The sequence below is a fragment of the Lucilia cuprina genome, chromosome 5, assembly GCF_022045245.1.
Source record: "Lucilia cuprina isolate Lc7/37 chromosome 5, ASM2204524v1, whole genome shotgun sequence".
NCBI classification, from domain to species: Eukaryota; Metazoa; Arthropoda; class Insecta; order Diptera; family Calliphoridae; genus Lucilia; species Lucilia cuprina.
In genome coordinates, this window is record NC_060953.1 from 51472510 (window position 1) to 51497522 (window position 25013).

The 25013-nt window shown below is 32.1% G+C and overlaps 3 protein-coding genes across 5 annotated transcripts in view; 1 reads left to right on the forward strand and 2 right to left on the reverse strand.

Annotated features, from left to right (window-relative positions):
- Positions 1–181: 181 nt before the first annotated feature.
- On the reverse strand, positions 182–5121 carry LOC111677243 (putative uncharacterized protein DDB_G0277255). Its single transcript, XM_023438337.2, has 5 exons — positions 4936–5121; positions 4176–4875; positions 3049–4115; positions 626–2413; positions 182–561 (listed from the first exon to the last, which is right to left on the reverse strand). Exons 1-5 carry the CDS (start codon positions 4990–4992, stop codon positions 220–222), a joined length of 3954 nt encoding a protein of 1317 aa, XP_023294105.2. The 5' UTR covers positions 4993–5121; the 3' UTR covers positions 182–219.
- Positions 5122–6660: 1539 nt separating this feature from the next.
- LOC111677241 (cell division cycle 5-like protein) lies at positions 6661–10407 on the forward strand. The gene is made up of 6 exons (XM_023438334.2): positions 6661–6838; positions 6926–7191; positions 7256–7386; positions 7450–8227; positions 9110–10175; positions 10245–10407. Exons 1-6 carry the CDS (start codon positions 6794–6796, stop codon positions 10347–10349), a joined length of 2391 nt encoding a protein of 796 aa, XP_023294102.2. The 5' UTR covers positions 6661–6793; the 3' UTR covers positions 10350–10407.
- A 10188-nt stretch (positions 10408–20595) lies between these two features.
- The window catches only part of LOC111677251 (protein trachealess), an 88162-nt gene continuing 83744 nt past the window's right edge, over positions 20596–25013 (reverse strand). For all 3 annotated transcript variants that reach the window (XM_046951057.1, XM_046951056.1, XM_023438344.2), the window contains one exon: positions 20596–24946. In XM_046951057.1, coding sequence (XP_046807013.1) covers positions 23388–24946 — 1559 coding nt within the window. In that variant the 3' untranslated portion in view covers positions 20596–23387. The remainder of the gene's footprint in view (positions 24947–25013) is intronic.

Here is a 25013-nt window from a genome sequence, read left to right on the forward strand (position 1 = left end):
AAATTACAAGTCGGCTATAGTCACCATTCTTGATTAAACTAAAGTCCAATTTTGGACTAAACTATAGACTCAATTATAAATTAAACTATACTCCAGCTTTGATAAAGCAACTAAAACTAAACTATAGAATTATCAATTCCGAATATCTGGAGCATTTCTCGGTTTAAAAAATCCAATTAAATTTATGTATAAAAACACGTACCCACCCTTTAACATTTATTAAGTAACAGTACCACTTTCCACATTATATAATTGCACTAAATTCAAATCATTATGATTCACATTTACCACCGCTTCCGTAGAATTTGTGGTAAATAAATTGCTTTTAACTTTGATTTTACTCTTTTGAAGATCTGTTGAAGAAGCAATTACAGATTTTTCTGTATTTTTCACAGCAGATATATCTTCGGAAACTTTTGATTTCACCCTATCATCATTAGGTTTTTCATGTTTAGCCTGATGCACTACGAGTAGTGAACGATTGATGGTGGAATATGAACAAACCGAACATTTATATATGACCGAGTCAGCATTTTCTGGATGTTTTTGTAAGATGTGTTTCTGAAATATAGAAAAAGTGCAATTAGAAAATAAATTTACAATATAAAGTCTGCTTAAAACCAACCTGATATGCCACACTTTGCACCGATTTATAGGGACAAAAGATGCATTCATACATTTTGCGATTCTCGTGACCCATGCGATGTCTTCGAAAGGCATTATGATCATTTGTGGCGTAATCACAATTTTGACATTTATAAAGTTTCTCACCATCACTGTGCGTTAACAAATGCAATTTTAACGATGACTTGGAACTCATTAACTTTTCGCATACGTTACACTTAAGCGAAGAGTCTCCCTTTTTGCAACAATGTTCTCGTAAAGTTTTCTGTTGCGAAAATGTGGAACCACAATCCGAGCAACGATGTATTTCGGTTGGTGGTGGTGGTGGTTTGGGTGGTGTCGTTGTGGTAATCGCAGCAGTCGCTTGTACACGATGCCAACGGCGATGATTTTTTAATTGTTTAGAGTTTTTAAAGGCTTTTTCACAATGTTCACACTTATAGTTGCGATCTTCAAAGTGAATTTTAGCATGTGTATTAACGAGACGTGAGAAAATAGGTGTTTTGAACTCGCACAGTTCACATTTGTACAGCTCCATATCGATTTGATGGGCCCGCCATAGATGAGTGTGAAGAGTATTCCAATTATTGAACTCGGATGATTTACATTCGGGACATAACATGGCCTGGGGACTGTCCGAGGACATATCATGACATTTGCGATGATATTCCACAGTTTCGGGTTTCTTAAAGCGAAAGGCACAACCTTTAATGGAACATTTGGAGAATAAATCTTCGGCTGAACTGCCAATTGTTTGTTTTAGCTTAGTAATGCGTGTGCGATTAGAACCAAAGGGTCGACCTCTTACCGAAGTGCCACTGGTGGCCGAGACAGCTGTTGGACGTTTAGGTGGCTCCATTAGATTATTAGCTACATATATGCGTCCCTTTTCCAACGGTGAAGTTGGTTTATCAGGCTGTTTGTTGACATTATTTAGTTTCTTCAAGGGTGATACAGGTACCAATGGTGGCAAGGGTATATTGCTGTTGGTTAAAGGATTTACATTGCTGTTATGCAAATTAATCGATTCTGTCGATTCCGTAGAGTTATTTGTCACGGGTACTAAGGGTGGTAATTCGTTTACAGGCGTTATATTTTTACTAATTTCTTTACTGACATTTGTTTCCTTAACATTTGCAGCTACAGAAGTTTCATTTGTTTCCGGAGTAGCATTAACTAATTCCCTTTTAAGACTGCTATCACCAACACTTTCATTCTCTCTAGGTATCACCAACAAATCTTCCTCCTGACTAACAATATCAATTTGATTTGGAATCTCGTTATGACTATCTTGTATCTGTTCTACGATTAAATCGGTTTGCTGATCTATTGCTATATGATTTGCGGTTCCCGTTAATTCTTCTATATCACGTATGGTTATCAATGATACCTGGGGAGTGTCAATATCAAAATTATTGCTACTTAACTTTTGGTTATTATTCTCCATAGAATAAACCAAATTTTCTGCACTATTTTCATTTGAAGCATCGGCTATTATGCAATTAATATCTTCGGCTAGATCTTCATAAGTTTCTGGCCAATCATTGACCATTTGAGTGTCTAAATCATGAAATTTAAAATGATCATCTTCATATAAATCATCTCCAATGAGATTAATATCATTTAGACTGGAAGAGTTAACTTTATCTAAGACTTCGCTGGTATGATTATTGTCCAAATTGGGCGCTATCAAATGCTGTACTTCGGTCTTGTTCATTAAGTTTAATTCGTCAACGGTACGTAGGTGGAGAGTTCCTCTTTGTTCCTGGATAGTGGAAACGGGCTTTGTCTGAAAGAGGAGAAACAATGGTTGGAAATACATTTTAGAATTGCAACCTCAGAAAATCGTGTAAAGTTCCTAAATATAAAAGGTATTTTTAGACTAGCACTAAACTAAAACTAAATTAGAATTGAATAAGAACTGAACTAGAACTGAACTAGAACTGAACTAGAACTGAACTAGAACTGAACTAGAACTGAACTAGAACTGAACTAGAACTGAACTAGAACTGAACTAGAACTGAACTAGAACTGAACTAGAACTGAACTAAAACTGAACTAGAACTGAACTAGAAGTCAACTAGAACTGAACTAGAACTGAACTAGAACTGAACTAAAACTGAACTAGAACTGAACTAGAAGTCAACTAGAACTGAACTAGAACTGAACTAGAACTGAACTAGAACTGAACTAGAACTGAACTAGAACTGAACTAGAGCTGAACTAGAACTAACTAGAACTGAACTAGAACTGAACTAGAACTGAACTAGAACTGAATAAGAACTGAACTAAAACTGAACTAGAACTGAATTAGACTGAACTAGAACTGATTTAGAACTCAACTAGAACTGAATTAGAACTCAACTAGAACTGAACTAGAACTGTAAAATAAAAATAAATCCAAAATTTCATACGTTAACATACCATTATCATATTAATATCTGCCGTTGACGGTGGGGTAGGTGTGGCTGCTGCGTCCGGTATTAGAGCAATATTTTCCATTTGTTCGCCATTTACATTAAGCTCTTCATTATTACCCAAAAATAACGTGTTCTCTAATATATAATTGTTATTGTTGTTGTTATTGTTATTGGCATTAGAGGTGTTAATAAATTGAAACGTATCCATATCACTATGATTGCTTATAAAATTAGCATTATTATTTAAATTATTGCCACTGGAATTTGTATCAAACATATATGGTGGCGGCATATGTACCAAAGTTGAATCATAGACCTGATTATTATTACAAGACGTGCTATGATCATTAAGAAATCCACCATTGTTGTTAGCGTGTAATGAATCAAGAGGCATTAAATTAAAACTTTCAACACTTTTTACATAAATTTTAGGTCTTCTGGGTTTTTCCGTAGCTGTCGCAACATTATTAGTGTTAGTATTTGTATTTACCAAAGAACAGTCATTATTATTAATATTGGATTTATTGAGGGTATTGTCCATAGTTTGTGGGTAGTCATAGGATGAAGAGTTGGTATTATTGCCTAAATTTAACGGGCTTCCAGCTAATAAATCCAAAGTATTATTTAATAAATCTGTATTGAAATTTAGATAATTATTTATATTAGAATTTTGTATTTCATAATCTCGTCTAAGTAGTGCCGGCTCTCTTAATACATCAACACTTTTAATAGAGATTTTTTGTTTGGGCTTTGTGGGCTGTTGTGTGTGATTAGTAGTTGGTGGTCCCGCTAGTTGATTATCAGTTTGTTCCATAGGCTGGCGATTGGGTTCTCTAAGGCATTCCACATTTTTTAAATAAATTCTACTTTTACGTATGGGTTCTTTGGTGGTTTCTGTATTTAATGTTTTATTTATGATTTCCAGCGAGGCATTGCTTTCATCATCATTGGATTTCTTTTTGGATTCTATGAAAGTGTTAAGCAATTTTGGAACATCTTCTTCTCTCATTAAATGATCTAATTTTAAGTGGATTTTTAGAGATTCTTGTTGATAAAAAATATTACTGCAGCCTTGAAAAAAACAACAAAGTTTTTTAAAGATATATAAATAAATAATTTATTAATAATTACCTGGACAATTTATTGGCCTAAGTTGTTCACTTTTAGTAACACTTTCTTCCTTATGTTGTGAGGCTATATGATCATCACGTTCAGTCTCTCTTAGGCTTATATACGGACACTTGGAACATTTGTAGATTTGTAAAAGAGCCGAAGATTTCTCTTCTATATTATTGTTATTAGTAATACTGTTAGATTGCTTCTCATTTGTAGAGGTATCCATGGGTTCCATATTATTTTCATTTTGTGTTTGATTAGCTGTTCGAGGCGGTGTTGGTGTGGCATTGGTACGTTCTTTGGACGCCTCCGAAGTTTCAGATTTAATAGGTTCCGATTTAATTTCCTCTTGTCTGCTAATATTTCTACGAAAAACATTACCATAACTGGTTCGCTGCGGCTGAACATTTGTGGTATGAATTTGAACAAAAGGTATGCCACCAAAGTGTGTTGAAGAAGCTGGGACATTGCTTACAACAGCACTACTAGAATTTACTCTTTTACTAACACTTTGTGACTCCAGCTTTTCTTGTTCCTCATGCGAATTGGGTAGAAAATTAAATACATTATTTTGTGGATGTCTTTGTTCCACACCAGAAACACTTTGTGTTAAAGTTGTCACCATGTCACCTGACGAAACATTATTTATATAATGAATGGTGGCTGGCATTTCATCATATTCTATATTTTGTGTTAGAGGATTTATCTCCGTCACCTAGAAAAAGTGTAAATATTTGCATAAATAGTTTTACACTTGTTTAAATATTGTTTTTACCTGGTGACTGGATGTACAAAAATAATTCTCATAATTTGAGAACGAGGAATCATTCATTTTATATTTTAACTTGTTTCTTAACCTTATAGGCTCTATGTTGTAAAATACATTTGTAATTTTCTTAAAAAAATTAATAAATTAATGAAAATAATTAAAGAAAACTTGATAAACAATGTAAATATTGGTCGTAGTATTTATTTTCATTCAACTTAAAGAGAAAACTGTTATACTGACAGCTGAGATGTTATACTAACAGCTGATTACTCTGTTATCACTAGAATAATGCCAGATGGTGAAGAAAATACTTGTGGTTATATTAGTTAGTAGGGTTCTATAGTTTAACGAAAACTCGACTTTTCGACTTTTCAACTTTTTGCATTTTATGAAAAGTCGACTTTTCGACTTTTTGCATTTAGTTAAAAGTCGATTTTTCAACTTTTTTCATTTAATTAAAAGTCGATTTTTCGACTTTTAATATTTTATAAATAGTAGACTTTTTCCGACTTTTTGACTTTTTTCGACTTTCCGACCTTTCGACTTTTTTCGACTTTTATTTACAAAGTCGGCTTTTTTTCATAGACGATAGTCGAGTTATCGACTTTTTTGGAACAACGACTTTTTGACTTGTTTCGACAAAAAAGTCGATAGTTCGATTATTCGAAAGTCGATTTATAGAACCCTATTAGTTAGCCGGTTGAAAGGGAAATATGTGTTTTTAATTGGTATTACAAAGCTCTCTCGATATTTTTTGTAATGTTTTCTGATTTATTTCTGTACAAAAATAACTCGTCTAACCTTTTTCCATAGAAAAAACATGTCGAACATTGCAAAACTGTTTTTTTTTAATTTTTACTTTTTTACAGAAAAAACTTTTGAAAATATTTTTCTATAGAGAAAATTATTTATTAATTATTTTTCTAGAGAATAACTTGATTAACTTTTTTCTATTGAAAAAAATTTTTAAACTTTTTTCTTGGCGAACTTTTTCTCTATAAAAAAACTTGTCAACTTTTTCTCCATACAAATTTGTTGAACTTTTTTCCTTTAGAAAAATTGAGCAAATTTTTTCTGTACAAACAATTTGCCGAACTGTTTTCAAAAGAAAAAACTTGTCAGACAGAAAACAATTTTTCTTTTATAGAAACACTTGCTGAATTTTTTTTCCATAGAATGAACATATCAAACTTGTCGAATCGAATTTTTCACAAAATATTTCTTTGAACAATTTTTTTTTAACTTTGAACTGCCAGGTTATCCCACAAAAATAAAACAGTTATATCATTGAATCATCATAATCAAAAAAATTCCACCAGTTTATATTCGAGTTTAAATGGTCTCCACCAGGTTATATCGTGAGTATTCTATGATCTCCACCAATAAAAAACATAACCTCACTCTGAGGTAAAACGAAAGCACGCATTTAATGAAGACAACGCATAACTTAGAACAGTTATACGAAGTAGTGCATTAAATTAGTGCGGGGTGAGAAGTAATTCCGTCGAAAGCCCAGCAAAAAGCACAAGCCTGACCGTCCTTAAGAAATAAAAACGATGACGCGAGAGTTGTTCCCCTACTCAGACCTAAATTACAACTGTTGAACAATTTAAAAAAAATTTTCATTTCAGTAATACATACTTTCAAATAGACGTTAAAAACGCCTCAAATTTCACCCGATGGGCAACTTTACAAAGTCCCGCCTTTTAAATATACATCTGGCATCACTTCAGTAAAAAAAATGTTGTCCGCCGGTGCCGTTCTTTTAGTTTAATCGTTTACAAATGTGAATTTTTATTGAAGAAAAAGTGAAAACAAAAATATTTTAAATTAAAATTAAACAAATTAATAAAAACCACACAAAATGCCGCGTATTATGATAAAGGGTGGTGTGTGGCGTAACACCGAGGTAAGTTTAGTTGGACACAAAAATTATTGCAACAACTAAAGCACATTGATTTTCATTCATCTCACAACAAAATTTCACAAATTACAGGATGAAATCCTTAAAGCCGCTGTTATGAAATATGGCAAAAATCAATGGTCACGTATTGCCTCTTTGCTACATCGTAAAAGTGCCAAACAATGTAAGGCTCGCTGGTATGAATGGTTGGATCCTAGTATCAAAAAGACCGAATGGTCGCGTGAAGAAGATGAGAAATTATTACATTTGGCCAAACTAATGCCAACACAGTGGCGTACCATAGCGCCTATAATAGGCAGGACAGCGGCTCAGTGTTTGGAACGTTATGAGTATCTATTGTAAGTTGAAATGTTGATATTGAGCAGTTTCTACAATCTAATGGTTTTCATTTCGTTAAAACAGAGATCAAGCTCAACGTAAAGAAGATGGAGAAGATGCCGCTGACGACCCACGAAAATTGAAACCGGGTGAAATTGATCCCAATCCTGAAACAAAACCAGCTAGACCAGATCCCAAGGATATGGATGAAGATGGTATAGTTTGTTATAAAAATTGAACAATTTTTTATTGACTTGCGTTTTGTTTTTCGTTTTTAGAGCTGGAAATGTTATCAGAAGCTCGTGCTCGTTTGGCCAATACCCAAGGTAAGAAAGCCAAACGTAAGGCTAGAGAAAAACAATTAGAAGAAGCTCGCCGTTTGGCTGCTTTACAAAAGAGACGTGAATTGCGTGCTGCTGGCATAGGTAGTGGCAAACCTAAACGTGTCAAGGGCATTGATTACAATGCCGAAATACCCTTTGAAAAAAGACCCGCCTTGGGTTTCTATGACACTTCCGAAGAACGTATTGATCCCAATGATCCGGATTTCAATAGAATGCGTCAACAAGATTTAGATGGTGAACTACGTTCGGAAAAAGAAGAACGCGAGCGAAAAAAAGACAAACAAAAGCTAAAGCAACGCAAAGAAAATGATATGCCTATGGCTATGTTACAGAATCTAGAACCAGAACGTAAACGTTCTAAACTAGTGCTACCCACTCCACAAATTTCCGATCAAGAATTACAACAAGTTGTTAAATTGGGTCGTGCCAGTGAGGTGGCCAAAGAGGTGGCTATTGAAAGTGGCATAGAAACTAATGATGCTTTATTAGCTGATTACTCCATAACGCCACAAGTAACGGCTACACCACGTACGCCCGCACCCTATACTGACCGCATTATGCAAGAAGCTCAAAATATTATGGCTCTAACACATGTAGAGACCCCGCTTAAGGGTGGTTTGAATACACCTTTACACGATCCAGATTTCTCAAGTACTATTCCAAAAGGTTCTACTATTGCTACACCGAATACTGTCATCGCTACACCATTTAGGTGAGTACTTTTTTCTATAATTTTTATTTAGTTTTCATTTTATTTTTTGCACTTAATCTTGCATTGGACAATTGTAAGTTGACGTTTTAACTGAAAAACTAAGTTTAAAAAGAGAAAGAAGTAGTTTTTTTATATGAAGTTGGAGAGAATGGTTAATTTTTGAATTTAAACTTTAAATACGATTTACATTATAATAAGACGATAAAGCTTAGGTCCATATTAACCAAGAGAGAGATAGAGACAGAGAGAGAGTGTGTGTGTTGTTTGTAACGAATTTGCAACAAAATTTATATTTTATATTGTTGGAACAACAATCTGAATAAATTTCTATTAAATTGTACTATCGATATTATATAAACATAGAAACTTAAATGATACCCTAAGCCCCATTAACTCCACCTCCTGTTAGAGATTAACCGGTATATATTCCACCGCTCAAAATAATAATTGGAATTTTCTATGAAAAACTTATTTAGGAAATAAAGAAAATAGATTTTTATATAAAAAACATAAAATCGTTTATATGAAAAACCTAAACTCGTAGTTGTAGGTCCTTAAATAACTCCCCAGTTGATCACTCGTATTTTACATTAAAAATCGATTTTTTAAATCACAGCATAAAATCGGCTATAGGTCTTAAAATAATGCTTTAATTGAGAAAATAAGGAACATTTCTGATCACTCCTATTCTTTAGTGTATGAGTGTATGTGAGAAATAGATGTTTGTTGTAGAAACTATTTGAATTTAAATGAAAACAATACGACAATTAACAAAAAAACACGGACCAAAAATCATTGAAATTTTCATACCGATCAGTGATCACCAAAAATTCAACAAAAAAACTTATAATAAATTAAAAAAAATATATATTCTAAACCCAGAACCCAACGTGGTAATGAAAATGGTACACCCGGTGGTTTTGCTACACCCATGTCATCGGCCTTATTGCCAGTAGGTAAAACACCGCGTACCGATGGTTCACAAACGGTAGCAATGGTACGTGATAAGCTGAGTATTAATCCCGAGGAAAATATTAACGTAGGAGAAACACCTGCGCTCTACAAAAACTATCAAAAACAATTGAAAAATACCCTAAGAGAAGGTTTAGCCACATTGCCAACACCACGTAATGACTATGAAATTGTGGTACCAGATCAGGGTAATGAAGATGATCCTATGGATAGTTCAGATGCCAATGCTATTGTAGAAGATCAGGCAGATGTTGATGCTCGTATAGTGGCCGAGCAGGAGGCAAAACGTAAACGAGAACTGGAAAAACGTTCACAGGTTATACAACGCTCTTTGCCACGTCCCACAGAAGTTAATACTAAGATCCTGAGACCTCCTACGGATAAACAAAATCTAACAGAATTACAAAAAGCCGAAGAGCTTATAAAACATGAAATGATTACTATGCTTCTATATGATTCCACAAAAGATCCAGTGCCGGGACAGTCACAAGCAAAAATGGATCAATTACAGTCATACTTTAAATCGAATCCTTACGAAGAAGTCTCTAAAGAGGAACTCGATATGGCCAAACAAATGTTAGCCGAGGAAATGGAAGTGGTAAAGGATGGCATGGGACATGGTGATTTAGCTTTAGATGTTTATTCACAAGTATGGGAAGAATGTCTCGGACAGGTTCTCTATTTACCCTCACAAAATCGTTATACCCGCGCTAATTTGGCGAGTAAAAAGGATCGCCTGGAATCGGCCGAAAGACGTTTGGAACAGAATCGTCGTCACATGGCTAAGGAAGCCAAACGTTGTGGTAAAATTGAAAAGAAACTAAAAATTCTTACGGGTGGCTATCAGGCCAGAGCTCAAGCTTTAATAAAACAGCTTCAAGACACCTATGAACAAATCGAACAAAACACTTTGGCTTTGTCGACATTTAAATTTTTAGCTGAACAGGAATCAGTGGCCATACCCCGTCGTTTAGAGGTAAATTGTATTTTTTTTTAAATAAATACTACCAGTTTTTGTTTACTTAATTAACTTTTTTTTATAAAGTCTTTGCAAGAGGATGTTCGACGCCAAATGGAGCGTGAAAAGGAATTACAAAGTAAATATGGCAAACTACAGGAAACTTTAGAAGAACTGCAACTTAATAATTAATAAAATAAATATGATAAAATTAATAAAAATGACTAATGTTTTAAATGTAAATCTTTAACTTAAATTGTTTTATTTTTATAAACCTTATTTTTCGTCTAAAACAATATTATTAAAACAATCGAGAAAATAAAGAAAATCCGTGATCACTCATATTTCCCACCAAAAATCGATTTTTATATGAAAAACATAAAATCGTCTCTAGATCCTTAAATAACGCACCAATTGAGAAAATAAGGAAAATCCGTGATCACTCATATTTCCCACCAAAAATCGATTTTTATATGAAAAACATAAAATCTGCTGTTGATCCCTAAATAACGTTCCAATTGAGAAAATAAAGAAAATCCGTGATCACTCATATTTCCCACCAAAAACCGATTTTTATATGTAAAATCTAAAATCAGCTGTAGATCCCTAAATAACGCTTCAATCGATAAAATAAACAAAATCCGTGATCACTCATATTTCCCACCAAAAATCGATTTTTATATGAAAAACATAAAATCGGCTGTAGCTCCTTAAATAACGCTCCAATTGAGAAAATAAAGAAAATAAGTGATCACTCATATTTCCCACCAAAAATCGATATTTATATGAAAAACATAAAATCGGCTGTAGATCCTTAAATAACGCTCCAATTGAGAAAATAAAGAAAATCCGTGATCACTTATACTTCCCACCAAAAATCGATTTTTATATGAAAAACATAAAATCGGCTGTAGATCCTTAAATATCGCTCCAATTGAGGAAATAAAGAAAATCCGTGATCACTCATATTTCCCACCAAAAATCGATTTTTATATCAAAAAGATAAAATCGTCTCTAGCTCCTTGAATAATGCTCCAATTTAGAAAATAAAGAAAATCCGTGATCATTCATATTTCCCACCAAAAATCGATTTTTATATGAAAACCAAAAATCGTCTCTAGATCCTTAAATAACGCTCCAATTGAGAAAATAAAGAAAATCCGTGATCACTCATATTTCCCACCAAAAATCGATTTTTATATGAAAAACATAAAATCGGCTGAAGATCCTTAAATAACGCTCCAATTGAGAAAATAAAGAAAATCCGTGATCACTCATATTTCCCACCAAAAATCGATTTTTATATGAAAAACATAAAATCGGCTGTAGATCCTTAAATAACGCTTCAATTGTGAAAATAAAGAAAATCCGTGATCACTCATATTTCCCACCAAAAATCGATATTTATATCAAAAATATAAAATCGTCTCTAGCTCCTTAAATAACGCTCCAATTGAGAAAATAAAGAAAATCCGTGATCACTCATATTTCCCACCAAAAATCAATTTTTATATGAAAAACAAAAATCGGCTGTAGATCCCTAAATAACGCTCCAATTGAGAAAATAAAGAAAATCCGTGATCACTCATATTTCCCACCAAAAATCGATTTTTATATGAAAAACATAAAATCGTCTCTATATCCTTAAATAACGCTCCAATTGAGAAAATAAAGAAAATCCGTGATCACTCATATTTCCCACCAAAAATCGATTTTTATATGAAAACATAAAATCGGCTGTATATCCCTAATTAACGCTCCAATTGAGAAAATAGAGAAAATCCGTGATCACTCATATTTCCCACCAAAAATCGATTTTTATATGAAAAACATAAAATCGTCTCTAGATCCTTAAATAACGCTCCAATTGAGAAAATAAAGAAAATCCGTGATCACTCATATTTCCCACCAAAAATCGATTTTTATATGAAAAACATAAAATCGGCTGTAGATCCCTAAATAACGCTCCAATTGCGAAAATAAAGAAAATCCGTGATCACTCATATTTCCCACCAAAAATCGATATTTATATCAAAAATATAAAATCGTCTCTAGCTCCTTAAATAACGCTCCAATTGAGAAAATAAAGAAAATCCGTGATCACTCATATTTCCCACCAAAAATCAATTTTTATATGAAAAACAAAAATCGGCTGTAGATCCCTAAATAACGCTCCAATTGAGAAAATAAAGAAAATCCGTGATCACTCATATTTCCCACCAAAAATCGATTTTTATATGAAAAACATAAAATCGTCTCTATATCCTTAAATAACGCTCCAATTGAGAAAATAAAGAAAATCCGTGATCACTCATATTTCCCACCAAAAATCGATTTTTATATGAAAAACATAAAATCGGCTGTAGATCCCTAAATAACGCTCCAATTGCGATAATAAAGAAAATCCGTGATCACTCATATTTCCCACCAAAAATCGATTTTTATATGAAAAACATAAAATCGTCTCTAGATCCTTAAATAACGCTCCAATTAAGAAAATAAAGAAAATCCGTGATCACTCATATATCCCACCAAAAATCGACTTTTATATGAAAAACATAAAATCGGCTGTAGATCCTTAAATAACGTCCCAATTGAGAAAATAAAGAAAATCCGTGATCACTCATATTTCCCACCAAAAATAGATTTTTATATGAAAAACATAAAATCGGCTGTAGATCCCTAAATAACGCTCCAATTGCGAAAATAAAGAAAATCCGTGATCACTCATATTTCCCACCAAAAATCGATTTTTATATGAAAAACATAAAATCGTCTCTAGATCCTTAAATAACGCTCCAATTAAGAAAATAAAGAAAATCCGTGATCACTCATATTTCCCACCAAAAATCGATTTTTATATGAAAAACATAAAATGGGCTGTAGATCCTTAAATAACGTCCCAATTGAGAAAATAAAGAAAATCCGTGATCACTCATATTTCCCACCAAAAATCGATTTTTATATGAAAAACATAAAATCGGCTGAAGATCCTTAAATAACGCTCCAATTGAGAAAATAAAGAAAATCCGTGATCACTCATATTTCCCACCAAAAATCGATTTTTATATGAAAAACATAAAATCGGCTGTAGATCCTTAAATAACGCTTCAATTGTGAAAATAAAGAAAATCCGTGATCACTCATATTTCCCACCAAAAATCGATATTTATATCAAAAATATAAAATCGTCTCTAGCTCCTTAAATAACGCTCCAATTGAGAAAATAAAGAAAATCCGTGATCACTCATATTTCCCACCAAAAATCAATTTTTATATGAAAAACAAAAATCGGCTGTAGATCCCTAAATAACGCTCCAATTGAGAAAATAAAGAAAATCCGTGATCACTCATATTTCCCACCAAAAATCGATTTTTATATGAAAAACATAAAATCGTCTCTATATCCTTAAATAACGCTCCAATTGAGAAAATAAAGAAAATCCGTGATCACTCATATTTCCCACCAAAAATCGATTTTTATATGAAAAACATAAAATCGGCTGTAGATCCCTAAATAACGCTCCAATTGCGATAATAAAGAAAATCCGTGATCACTCATATTTCCCACCAAAAATCGATTTTTATATGAAAAACATAAAATCGTCTCTAGATCCTTAAATAACGCTCCAATTAAGAAAATAAAGAAAATCCGTGATCACTCATATATCCCACCAAAAATCGACTTTTATATGAAAAACATAAAATCGGCTGTAGATCCTTAAATAACGTCCCAATTGAGAAAATAAAGAAAATCCGTGATCACTCATATTTCCCACCAAAAATAGATTTTTATATGAAAAACATAAAATCGGCTGTAGATCCCTAAATAACGCTCCAATTGCGAAAATAAAGAAAATCCGTGATCACTCATATTTCCCACCAAAAATCGATTTTTATATGAAAAACATAAAATCGTCTCTAGATCCTTAAATAACGCTCCAATTAAGAAAATAAAGAAAATCCGTGATCACTCATATTTCCCACCAAAAATCGATTTTTATATGAAAAACATAAAATGGGCTGTAGATCCTTAAATAACGTCCCAATTGAGAAAATAAAGAAAATCCGTGATCACTCATATTTCCCACCAAAAATCGATTTTTATATGAAAAACATAAAATCGGCTGAAGATCCTTAAATAACGCTCCAATTGAGAAAATAAAGAAAATCCGTGATCACTCATATTTCCCACCAAAAATCGATTTTTATATGAAAAACATAAAATCGGCTGTAGATCCTTAAATAACGCTTCAATTGTGAAAATAAAGAAAATCCGTGATCACTCATATTTCCCACCAAAAATCGATTTTATATCAAAAATATAAAATCGTCTCTAGCTCCTTAAATAACGCTCCAATTGAGAAAATAAAGAAAATCCGTGATCACTCATATTTCCCACCAAAAATCAATTTTTATATGAAAAACAAAAATCGGCTGTAGATCCCTAAATAACGCTCCAATTGAGAAAATAAAGAAAATCCGTGATCACTCATATTTCCCACCAAAAATCGATTTTTATATGAAAAACATAAAATCGGCTGTAGATCCTTAAATAACGCTCCAATTGAGAAAATAAAGAAAATCCGTGATCACTCATATTTCCCACCAAAAATCAATTTTTATATGAAAAACAAAAATTGGCTGTAGATCCCTAAATAACGCTCCAATTGAGAAAATAAAGAAAATCCGTGATCACTCATATTTCCCACCAAAAATCGATTTTTATATCAAAAACATAAAATCGTCTCTAGCTTCTTAAATAACGCTCCAATTGAGAAAATAAAGAAAATCCGTGATCACTCATATTTCCCACCAAAAATCGATATTTATATGAAAAACATAAAATCGGCTGTAGCTTCTTAAATAACGCTCCAATTGAGAAAATAAAGAAAATCCGTGATCACTTATATTTCCCACCAAAAATCGATTTTTATATGAAAAACATAAAATCGTCTCTAGATCCTTAAATAACGCTCCAATTGAGAAAATAAAGAAAATCCGTGATCACTCATATTTCCCACCAAAAATCGATATTTATATGAAAAACATAAGATCGTCTTTAGATCCTTAAATAACGCTCCAATTAAGAAACTAAAGAAAATCAGTGATCACTCATATTTCCAACCAAAAATCGATACTAAATAACGCTCCAATCGAGAAAATAAATAAAATTCGTTATCACCCATATTTCCCACCAAAAATCCATTTTTATATGAAAAACATAAAATCGACTGTAGATCCTTAAATAACGCTCCAATCGAGAAAATAAAGAAAATCCGTGATCACTTATATTTCCCACCAAAAACCGATTTTTATATGAAAAACATAGAATCGGCTGTAACTCCTTAAATAACGCCCCAATTAAGAAAATAATGAAAATCCGTGATCACTCATATTCCCCACTTAAAATCCATAATTATATGAAAAACATAAAATCGGCTGTAGATCCCTAAATAACGCTCCAATTGAGAAAATAAAGAAAATCCGTGATCACTTATATTTCCCACCAAAAATCGATTTTTATATGAAAAACATAAAATCGTCTCTAGATTCTTAAATAACGCTCCAATTGAGAAAATAAAGAAAATCCGTGATCACTCATATTTCCCACCGAAAATAGATTTTTATATGAAAAACATAAAATCGGCTGTATATCCCTAAATAACGCTCCAATCGAGGAACTAAAGAAAATCCGTGATCACTTATATTTCCCACCAAAAATCGATATTTGTATGAAAAACATAAAATAGGCTGTAGATCCTTAAATAACGCTCCAATTGAGAAAATAAAGAAAATCCGTGATCACTTATATTTCCCACCAAAAATCGATTTTTATATCAAAAACATAAAATAGGCTGTAGATCCTTAAATAACGCTCCAATTGAGAAAATAAAGAAAATCCGTGATCACCAAAAATCCAAAAATCTATTTTTATATGAAAAACATGAAATCGGCTGTAGATCCTGTAGAGAATCCTTGTATTAAATAATTTCTTTAAAAATTTCTTCTTCTAATTCCATATGTTATGTGTTTCTATTAATAATTTAAACATCCCCTAGAATTGTTTTTTTCTGTTGATAAACATTTGCAAAAAATACAAAACGAATTGTCTAAAGATTGACCGCAACAAATGTGCTAAATTACAATTTTATGTCTATTTTATGTTAATATCTTTACTTAATCGAATGCCACATTTGATGTTTGTCTGTCTTGTGAAGAGGTCACCTAAACTTTTATTCCAAAGATGTGTGAGTGTGTGTCAAAGATGTGTGAGTGTGTGTCAAAGGTTTATTTTTACTTATTCTATCATAAAAAATGACTCGTCTAGTAGTAAAGGTATTTGTTTTTTAACATCATTAATAAAAATATGTTATGAAGGATTACATTATAATAAAAAGTTAATTTACTGCACATGTTGCTGTTCAAATATGCTCTAGTATAAAAGCAAATTGGTTTAGCTGGACAATTTTTTTATCTCATGTGCATTTAGTATTAAAACATAATATTTTATCTTTTGAAAAATTTGCAAAAAAAATAAACAGAATTTACTTTTATAAAACAGAAGGGTTTTGATAAGAAGAAATGGTTTCGTTGTATCTGATACTTGGTAGGGAAATATACTCTAAATACTTCATATAAAAAGTGATATTGCACTCTAGATGATTTACAAAATTATAAATGTGATCTGACAATAGATCTAAATTTTTTTTCAAAAATACGGCTTAGTTTTCCTCTCAGAATTCACAAAGTCATTCGGAATAAGGATTAAAACTTATGACTGGTTTAAGTGCAGAAGAATCAAAAGGACTACATTTTGATCACACCGTTGTAGTATAATTTACATCTTAATATGATTTTATATTTTAGATCCAATATGAATCTGTTAGATAATGTAGAAGGCCATTATGTTTAAAACGAGATAACTGGAAGGGGCAAAGGTTTTTTTCGGTGACAGTAGGGCATCCAAATCTATTGATTCACTGGAACACCTTCGCAATATGGGGAATATTTTACCGAACTATCGATATCACAATGGAGTGTGTTCCTCTGAATCGTATATTTTATCAAGAACACACTCATTTGTGGACGATTGGCCAGTGGACCGTACTGTTCGTATGAGAAACTAACTTCATGAAGAAGATTTAAATTAAATGTCCACAAACACTACTCGCTCAATCGCACCTTCCCTTCCCACAATCTATTTTCCTAGTTCCAACATAATGCACTGCATAAATAGGGGTCATCCCCTGAGTGCTGGTCCAAGATAAATTAGAGTTCAAACATTTAACACAATGTTGCATTAAAAGATCGGGTTAATTGTTGACTGATTTGATATTGAGTTTGGATAGTTTAGTAGTGTTGCTCAAGGATTCCTAATGATTTTATGTCATTTACAGAGTTTAACATATTTTCCCAACGCCAACTAGAGCGATATCAATTGCTAATGTTAAGATAAGTCTTAATATACCAGATGCATGCTCTGCATCATTCAAGCAGTTCAATGTATCAAGATGAACGGACTTGATTCATTGTACTAAGATTAACACATCATAGTAGCGATGTAATTCAGAATAAACAAATTCGAGGTACTGGCCCGGACATTGATTTCCGATAGACAATCATAGTCGAGAGTAGCAAATACCTATAGCGGGTCGAAAAGTCTCATCAGAATAAAAAAATCAGATATTTGAATGATTGTATGTAATCTTAATGGGCATAGGGAGCAAGTCAGACATATGCTATCGATACAGAATCGAGAAGAATTCGGGAACTTGAAAATTCAACTTGCTTTGGACAGCCTTGCATCAATCAAGGCTCTTATTAAGTCGAAATGTCTTCTCAATTGTATTCAATCATTGGCAATACTGAAACAACATCTTGTTGAGTTAATATGGGTGTCAGGGCATCGAGAAATATGAAATATTTGATATCTGAATATCCCCTGGCGACCATCTTGGTGTATTGCAATTTGGGGTTTAGAGGTGCTACCAGTACCTCTAGTCTGAGGTACTCTAACCAGATCACCACATAATCTGGTACTAGGGGTGACTAGTTGCTCACAGGACTATGTCCTGGCTTGTCAGTTGGTTAAGGTTCCTTTGGGATCAACGTAGTGGCTGTGGTTGAGACCTAAACCGAAGGTAGGGGTTGCTTGATTACAAGACTGATAACGCAAAGATTCTCTTATACGAAGTGAAGTTTATTTGATGTTTATTATTGACTTTAATTTGATAGACTTAACAGATGATGGCAAAAATTGAGTGTGCGTTTAAGTTTACTCTTAAAAATGCTCAACTTATCACAGTGCGTCTTTGTGACTACGGAAATAAAGTCTTGTCAATTAAAATGATCTGTATTTCGGTTAACCAATTACATCTTCTATGCCGAATCAACAAAGCCATCTCAGTAGTGTTGTGTGGTGCGGCATTTTTATCAGGGTTAGATTGAACTTGCTCATGACACCTATCCTTCCCATTCCCTTAACATTAGGGAATGAGTAGTTCTTTGGGTATCACATTTGTCACAAGGTCTCCGAATGAACTCGGATTAAGACTCTCTTGTATCTTAGTAAGACCTCGTTTACACTTCTAAGTGGTATAGTTACTGGACACTGTATTTTATTGGACATATATCGGAACGTATGGGTTATCTAACTTATAGCTACTGTAGAAGCCGTTTGGAAGTTGAGGACGTAGACTCAGTACAATAGTTTCTACATAACTGCCCAGCCATACAAGATCAGAGACAACTCTATCTTGGTAGAACTCTTTTTCATGATCTAAACTGTCTCAGAGATGCGTCTGATCAGTTTTATAACTGGTTAGTTTTTACGAAGATCGCAAGAACCCATTACAATAATCAAAGACATTAGGAAGGAAAACTATTCTCTTAGTTCTAAGGGTGTCTCAATGAGCCACAGGGCCTCCGAGTGCACTCAGACTAGGACTCTTTTGTTTTTCAGTTAGCACTCGATTAGGCTTCATACTGGACACTGTATGATTGGACATATGTCGTAACATATGGGTTATACAACTTATAGTTACTGGGGAGGATGTGCAATCGGTACAACACCTTATATGTGACTGGCTAGCTTTACAAGAGCATAGACTACTGTAACTTGGTAGAGCTCTTTTTAATGATCTGGAAATGCGTAACTAGTAAACATGATCAGTTGTTTTGGAACCATTCTCTTAACATAAGAAAATGGGTAGTTCTTAGAGTATCACAATGGTCTGCAAGCCCTCTGAGTGAACTCACTATAATCTAACGTAAACTAAATGTTTCTTTGAGTTCTTTACAATATTTTTAAAAATAAAACTATATTTGTGTTTTTTTTTAATTTATTTTATATTTGTTTATTTATTTCTTATTATTTGTTTATTTTTCATCATTTTTTTCATATATTTTTGTGTGATTTGTTTTTTTTGGATATTTTAAACTTGTAGTGCTATTATTTAAATAGTTTTATTACTTTACTTTTACTTTAAATAGCGAACATTTAAATATTTTAGCAAAATTTCTTATTTTATAATTTATAATTAATTTTTCTTTTGTTTATATTTATATGATTTTTTTTTGAAATTTTTACATACAACTTTAACTATTAATATTAAAAAAAAATATTAATTAAACTATTAACAAAATAAACAATTAAAGTTAAACTTATAAAAAAAGTTAAAAATTATTAAAAAAAATTTAAAGTTTTTTTTTTTTTTTTTAAATTAATAATTAAAAAACAGGAAGCATTTGATATGTTGTTTAATAATAATAATAATAAAAAAATAATTATTTAAGTAATAAAATTTAAATAAAACAAATGTTTATAGAAAAAAAAAACATGGATTAAAACATTAAATTTTCCATTATTAAATTATTGGCACACTATCTAAGTCTTAAAGGTGTTTTTTTGTGATTTTTTTTTTAATTTTCCTTCTTTTTACTAATTATTTTTTATTGCTATAATTTAAGCTTTTATTTTAATATAAAGCAAAAAAAATTATAATAATTAAATTACTTGGAGTATATTTTTAAGGGTTTTTACTTAATTATTTAAATTAAATTATATATTTTTAAAATTTTTTATTTTTGTTTTTTTTTTAAATAATGAGTATTGAGTTTTTTTTTTGTTTTTTTTCTTAAAGGGGAATGTATGTAAGTGTTGGTTTTAATTAATTTACAAGCTTAAAAATTATTTAACAACATTTAATGTTTTAACATGATTTCTTTTTTATATTAATTAATTTAAATTTTACAAAAATTTTTAAAAATTAAATGAAAATTTATTTTTATTTTCTAACGTATAAAATTTTATAATTAAATTTTTAAATTATTTATTTACATTTATTTTTCTTTTGATTTTTTAAATAAAATTCGATGTCAATTTATTACACAGACATACATACACCAACATACATTTCTTAGCGATATATTTATAAAATGTTTTTTTAAATATATATTTTTATTTGTTTTGTTGTTGCTATGTATGTAATTGACATAATTTTTTTGTCAGTTATTTTTCTTTTAATTACAGTGTCTGTCATTAGTTAATAACATAATTATAATAGTTAATAGTATTCTTAGTTTTCTTGTTTAAGTATAGTTTTTGTTATTCATACAAAACCTTAACTTTTACTTTGTTGTCTTGTGTTTTTTTTTGCGCAATTGTGTGTTATCTGCCTTAACAAAAACAACAACTTAATTAGTTATAATAGTCATTTAATTAAGTGTTGAAGTGGAATGTGTTTTTACAACAGCCAGACAATGTTTTCTTAACATTTGCTTTAAACACCAAATAGACAAAAAACTCTAACCATTTATTACTTCAACTACTCTTTATAACTCACAACTTGAGCTGGACTGGGCTAGGCTGGGCTAGGCTGGTTAGTGAAATGTTAATCTCTTAATGATTTGTTACTATTAGGAAATGGTGTCGTTGTGGTATTTACCAGAAAAAAATCTAATTTTCTTTACTTTCCTTGTCATTTAAAGGATTAAAGGAAACATGTTCATATAATTGGATTTATGTTAAAATTTTTATGGCAATTTTATTGTAATAATTATCTTTTCTTAGCAAAACTCTTTAACTTATTAGATTTGTTAAAAGAAAACTTAAGTTTAACTTTTAAGAAAGTTAGGAAACCATAAAACGTCTTATTAAGAAAAACAAAGGTGGACTAGGAGGTGGTGTATATAAATTGTCCTTTCATTGACATTTTCTTAGAAACAGATTTAACTCTTTAGATTTTAGTTCAAGAAGTTTGTGAATACAAAAAACTTTTTTTGTTTTCTAGAGCAAGAAAGTTATATAGAGAAGAACTAAAATTATACAAAATAACTCTCGTTCTCTTTTTTTTTAGAAACTGATTTAACTCTTTAGATATTAGTTCAAGAAGTTTGTGAAACAAGAAAAGTTTGATAAAACAAATTGTTATTTAGATGACAGAATTAAAATTACACAAAATAACTATTAGTATGAGAAGAAGTTTTTCTTTTTATAAAAAAAAAATACTTTAAACCCAGTAAAAACCAGTAAGAGAACTTATTTTTTACTCTCTGCCGATGTAGGTTTTAAATCGTTCAAGTGAGGATGTAGAAAATAACTCATCCACATTGCAATAATCAAAAAGTTAAAGTATTTTCTCGGAAATCGCTATAATTTATACGATTTTTAATAAACCTTTACTTTATATGGTTCTTAGGAAAGATTTTTGGAAAACTTTAATAAAACTTCTCAATTTCTTTTTAACTTGACGAACGATTTTTTTGTAAAACTTTAATAAAACTTTTCAATTTTGATTTAAATTTGTAACTAACTTGTCCACATTTTAGACCAGTGCTGACAATAAACAGAATAGTTTAAAAGAGTAACGGATTAAACATTGAAATTATTAAAAAGATAAAGCATTTTCTTGGAAATCGCCTTAATTTATACGATTTTTAATGAAACTTTAGTTCAAATGACTCTTTGGATCAAGTGACGAAAGATTTTTGGAATACTTTAATAAAACTTCTCAATTTTGTTTTTAAACTTGTAACTAACTTGTCCACATTTTGGACCAGTGGTGACCAAAAAGAAAATGATTTAAAAGAGTAAAAAACAGAGTATTATTAAAAATTTCAATGTTGTTAATAATTTGTTAATAAATTAACATTTGCACCACAGCAAAGAATACTCGTAAGACATTTCTCTTGATTAAAAACATACTAAGGTCGCTCTCTCTATCTGCTTATGTCTGTTTTAGGTGATAACATAATGCGATTTCTTAATAAATCACTTGATTTTGTTTTAAAGAAAAAAACATCGTAATACAACAAACTAAAGAGAAAATAACTCGTCCATTTAACACTTTGGTTAAAGTGAGAAGTATCTTCTATGTAGAAAACCAATTGACGTTTAAAACTCAACAAAGAGCACTCATATAACATTTCTCTTCTTTAAAAACATCCATTAGTTCTCTCCCTCAATCTTTCGGTTGACGGTTGTTTTAGATGGTTAAATAATGCGAATTCTCTCTCTTTATTTTAGTTAAAAGAGAAAAAATGTGTTATACAACAAAAAAAGCGAAAAGAACTCGTTCACTTATTACACTTTCGTTAAAGTGACAATAGACAATCTTAGGCGATTAATTATTGGTAAAATTACGTGTTGTGAGAAAAACCGACTAATGATCACTGTTTAGCAAAGAGCACTATCATGAGTTTGTTTTCTCTTTTGCTTACACGTATGTATAAAAACAAACCTTTCTCTCTCACACTCTATCTCTCTCTTTTTGCTTATGGTTGCTTTATGTGGCCAGACATTGTATATTACACTCAGTTCTTAAAAATTTTTAAGTGAATCTCAAGTGAATAACTAATGCATTAAAATAGACCATAAAAAGTTTTTACGTGGTCAAGTTTTCAGCAAACAAAAGTGACTTAAAAAGTATTTCGAACTCTCCGAATTCACATCAAAAGTTCGGAATGCTACCGAATATCTCTTTCTTTTCATAAACTACTAAAAAAATGCCAATAGAAACTAACAATACCAAAAAATGTAAGAAAAACAATATCTTAATTACCCTTCCTTACATTAAAAAACATACGCGCCACTTTACCCAAAGCTCCCACAATATCCCAACTCTCCTTAGAGGGTAAAGAGTTTGAAGCATTTGAATAATTTTGATTTGTGTCTATCATAGTGTTTGAGGCTCCTGTATAAAATTCACAATTTTGTTGAAGGTCGACCTATGAGGGTGTTGAATACCAACCACTCGTAGGAGCACCCTTATGATATAAATGAAAACTTGAATGAGGAGCAAAATATTGAGGTTGATCTAAATTACTATAGGTTAAACCGCTGCTAGCATCGGTGGTACTGTTATGATGCATGGCAGCTGCCGCTGAATAAGGTTGAGGTTTGAGGGGTAAAGCAGACGATACATCGGCTGCACTGCTAGTGGTGGTGGTGTACTGAGTTTTGAGAGGATCAGCGTAATCATAGCCACCATTTAGGGAGGTTAGTGTGGTAGTGGGTTTACCTGCATTTAGAGAATTGTTGGTATCTCGTGGTGAAACCGAACTGGGCGGTGTCATGGCATTGTGATAATCAATGGAACTGTGATAGCTGCCATAGGTGGAGACGAGATTTGTGAAGGCATCAGACGAGGTCTTTTGGGGATGAGAGTGCAATTGTAGATATTGATTATCATAAGAAGACTCACTACCGGGTGGTGTGGGTAAAGGACCAGTTTGTTGATCACCATAGAAAACACCGGTGGGTGTTTGACGAGCGGTGGCTCTTATCACACTTTCACGATTGGCATAGAGTTGTCTTAGCAGGGCGGTGGCAGGCATGGGAGGAGCAGGTTGCTGATAATGAGGTGCTCCTATCCATTGTATAGTGCTGCTTTTCTCATTTTGCTGCTGCTGTTGTTGTTGCTGTTGCTTTAGTAATGAATCTGTGCTAAAGTCAGTAGTATTGGGACCCGCATTGCTAACACTACCCGGTGAGGGCAAATGTTTAGACATGGCTTGTTCCAAATCTTTGACGGAAGTTTCAGGATTTTGTATTTGTGAAGAAGCTGGTGTTTGTTGTTGTTGCTGCTGCTGTTGTTGCTGTTCATCGATTATGGAGGGCAAGCGTGAACGTGGAGTTTCACGATCTACAGCAGGAACTTTGGCATTAGGTTCATTTATGGTATTATCCATAACACCAACATCATTATCCACCGGTTGTTGTACCGGAGTAATTTTACTCTTACGCTTACGTTTCGTGGTGGTAGGTGCAGGAGTTGGTGCTGTGGCCACTGTTGTGGGTAAACTATTAATTGAACCATCTTCTGTTACATTTAAACCGGTTGCTGTGTTTGTATCCTTAATTAAGTTTATATTAGAGGTGGCATTATTCGCTGATCCTCTTCCTCTTGATCGCTGTTGTTGCTGCTGCTGTTGTTGAGCATCTGGTTCGGTTTTGGGAGATGTTAATTTTGTTTCAGTACCCGCCAAACCATTATGATTAATATCACCCGCAGCCGAAGCATCACCACCAGGAGAACCGGAATTTTTATCCATACTCGAAAGATCTTCATGCTTAATGCTATCTATACTTGGTTCCAATTGGCAACAATCCAAAATGAGATTTTCATTTTCACGATTACTGATCACATAGTTGACACAGATAATATTCTGTTCATCGGCATTTTTGGAATTGCAAACAACAGTGGCACAACTTTGCATCCAAGTGTAGCCGCCATTTTTGTTCATCAAACGATAGTAGCCGGTAAGAACTTGACCCTTTTCAATTACTGTAAAATTAAATAAAAAAGAAAAAAAATTTTATTAATTGCTTGCAATAGAGGAAGTATTAATTTT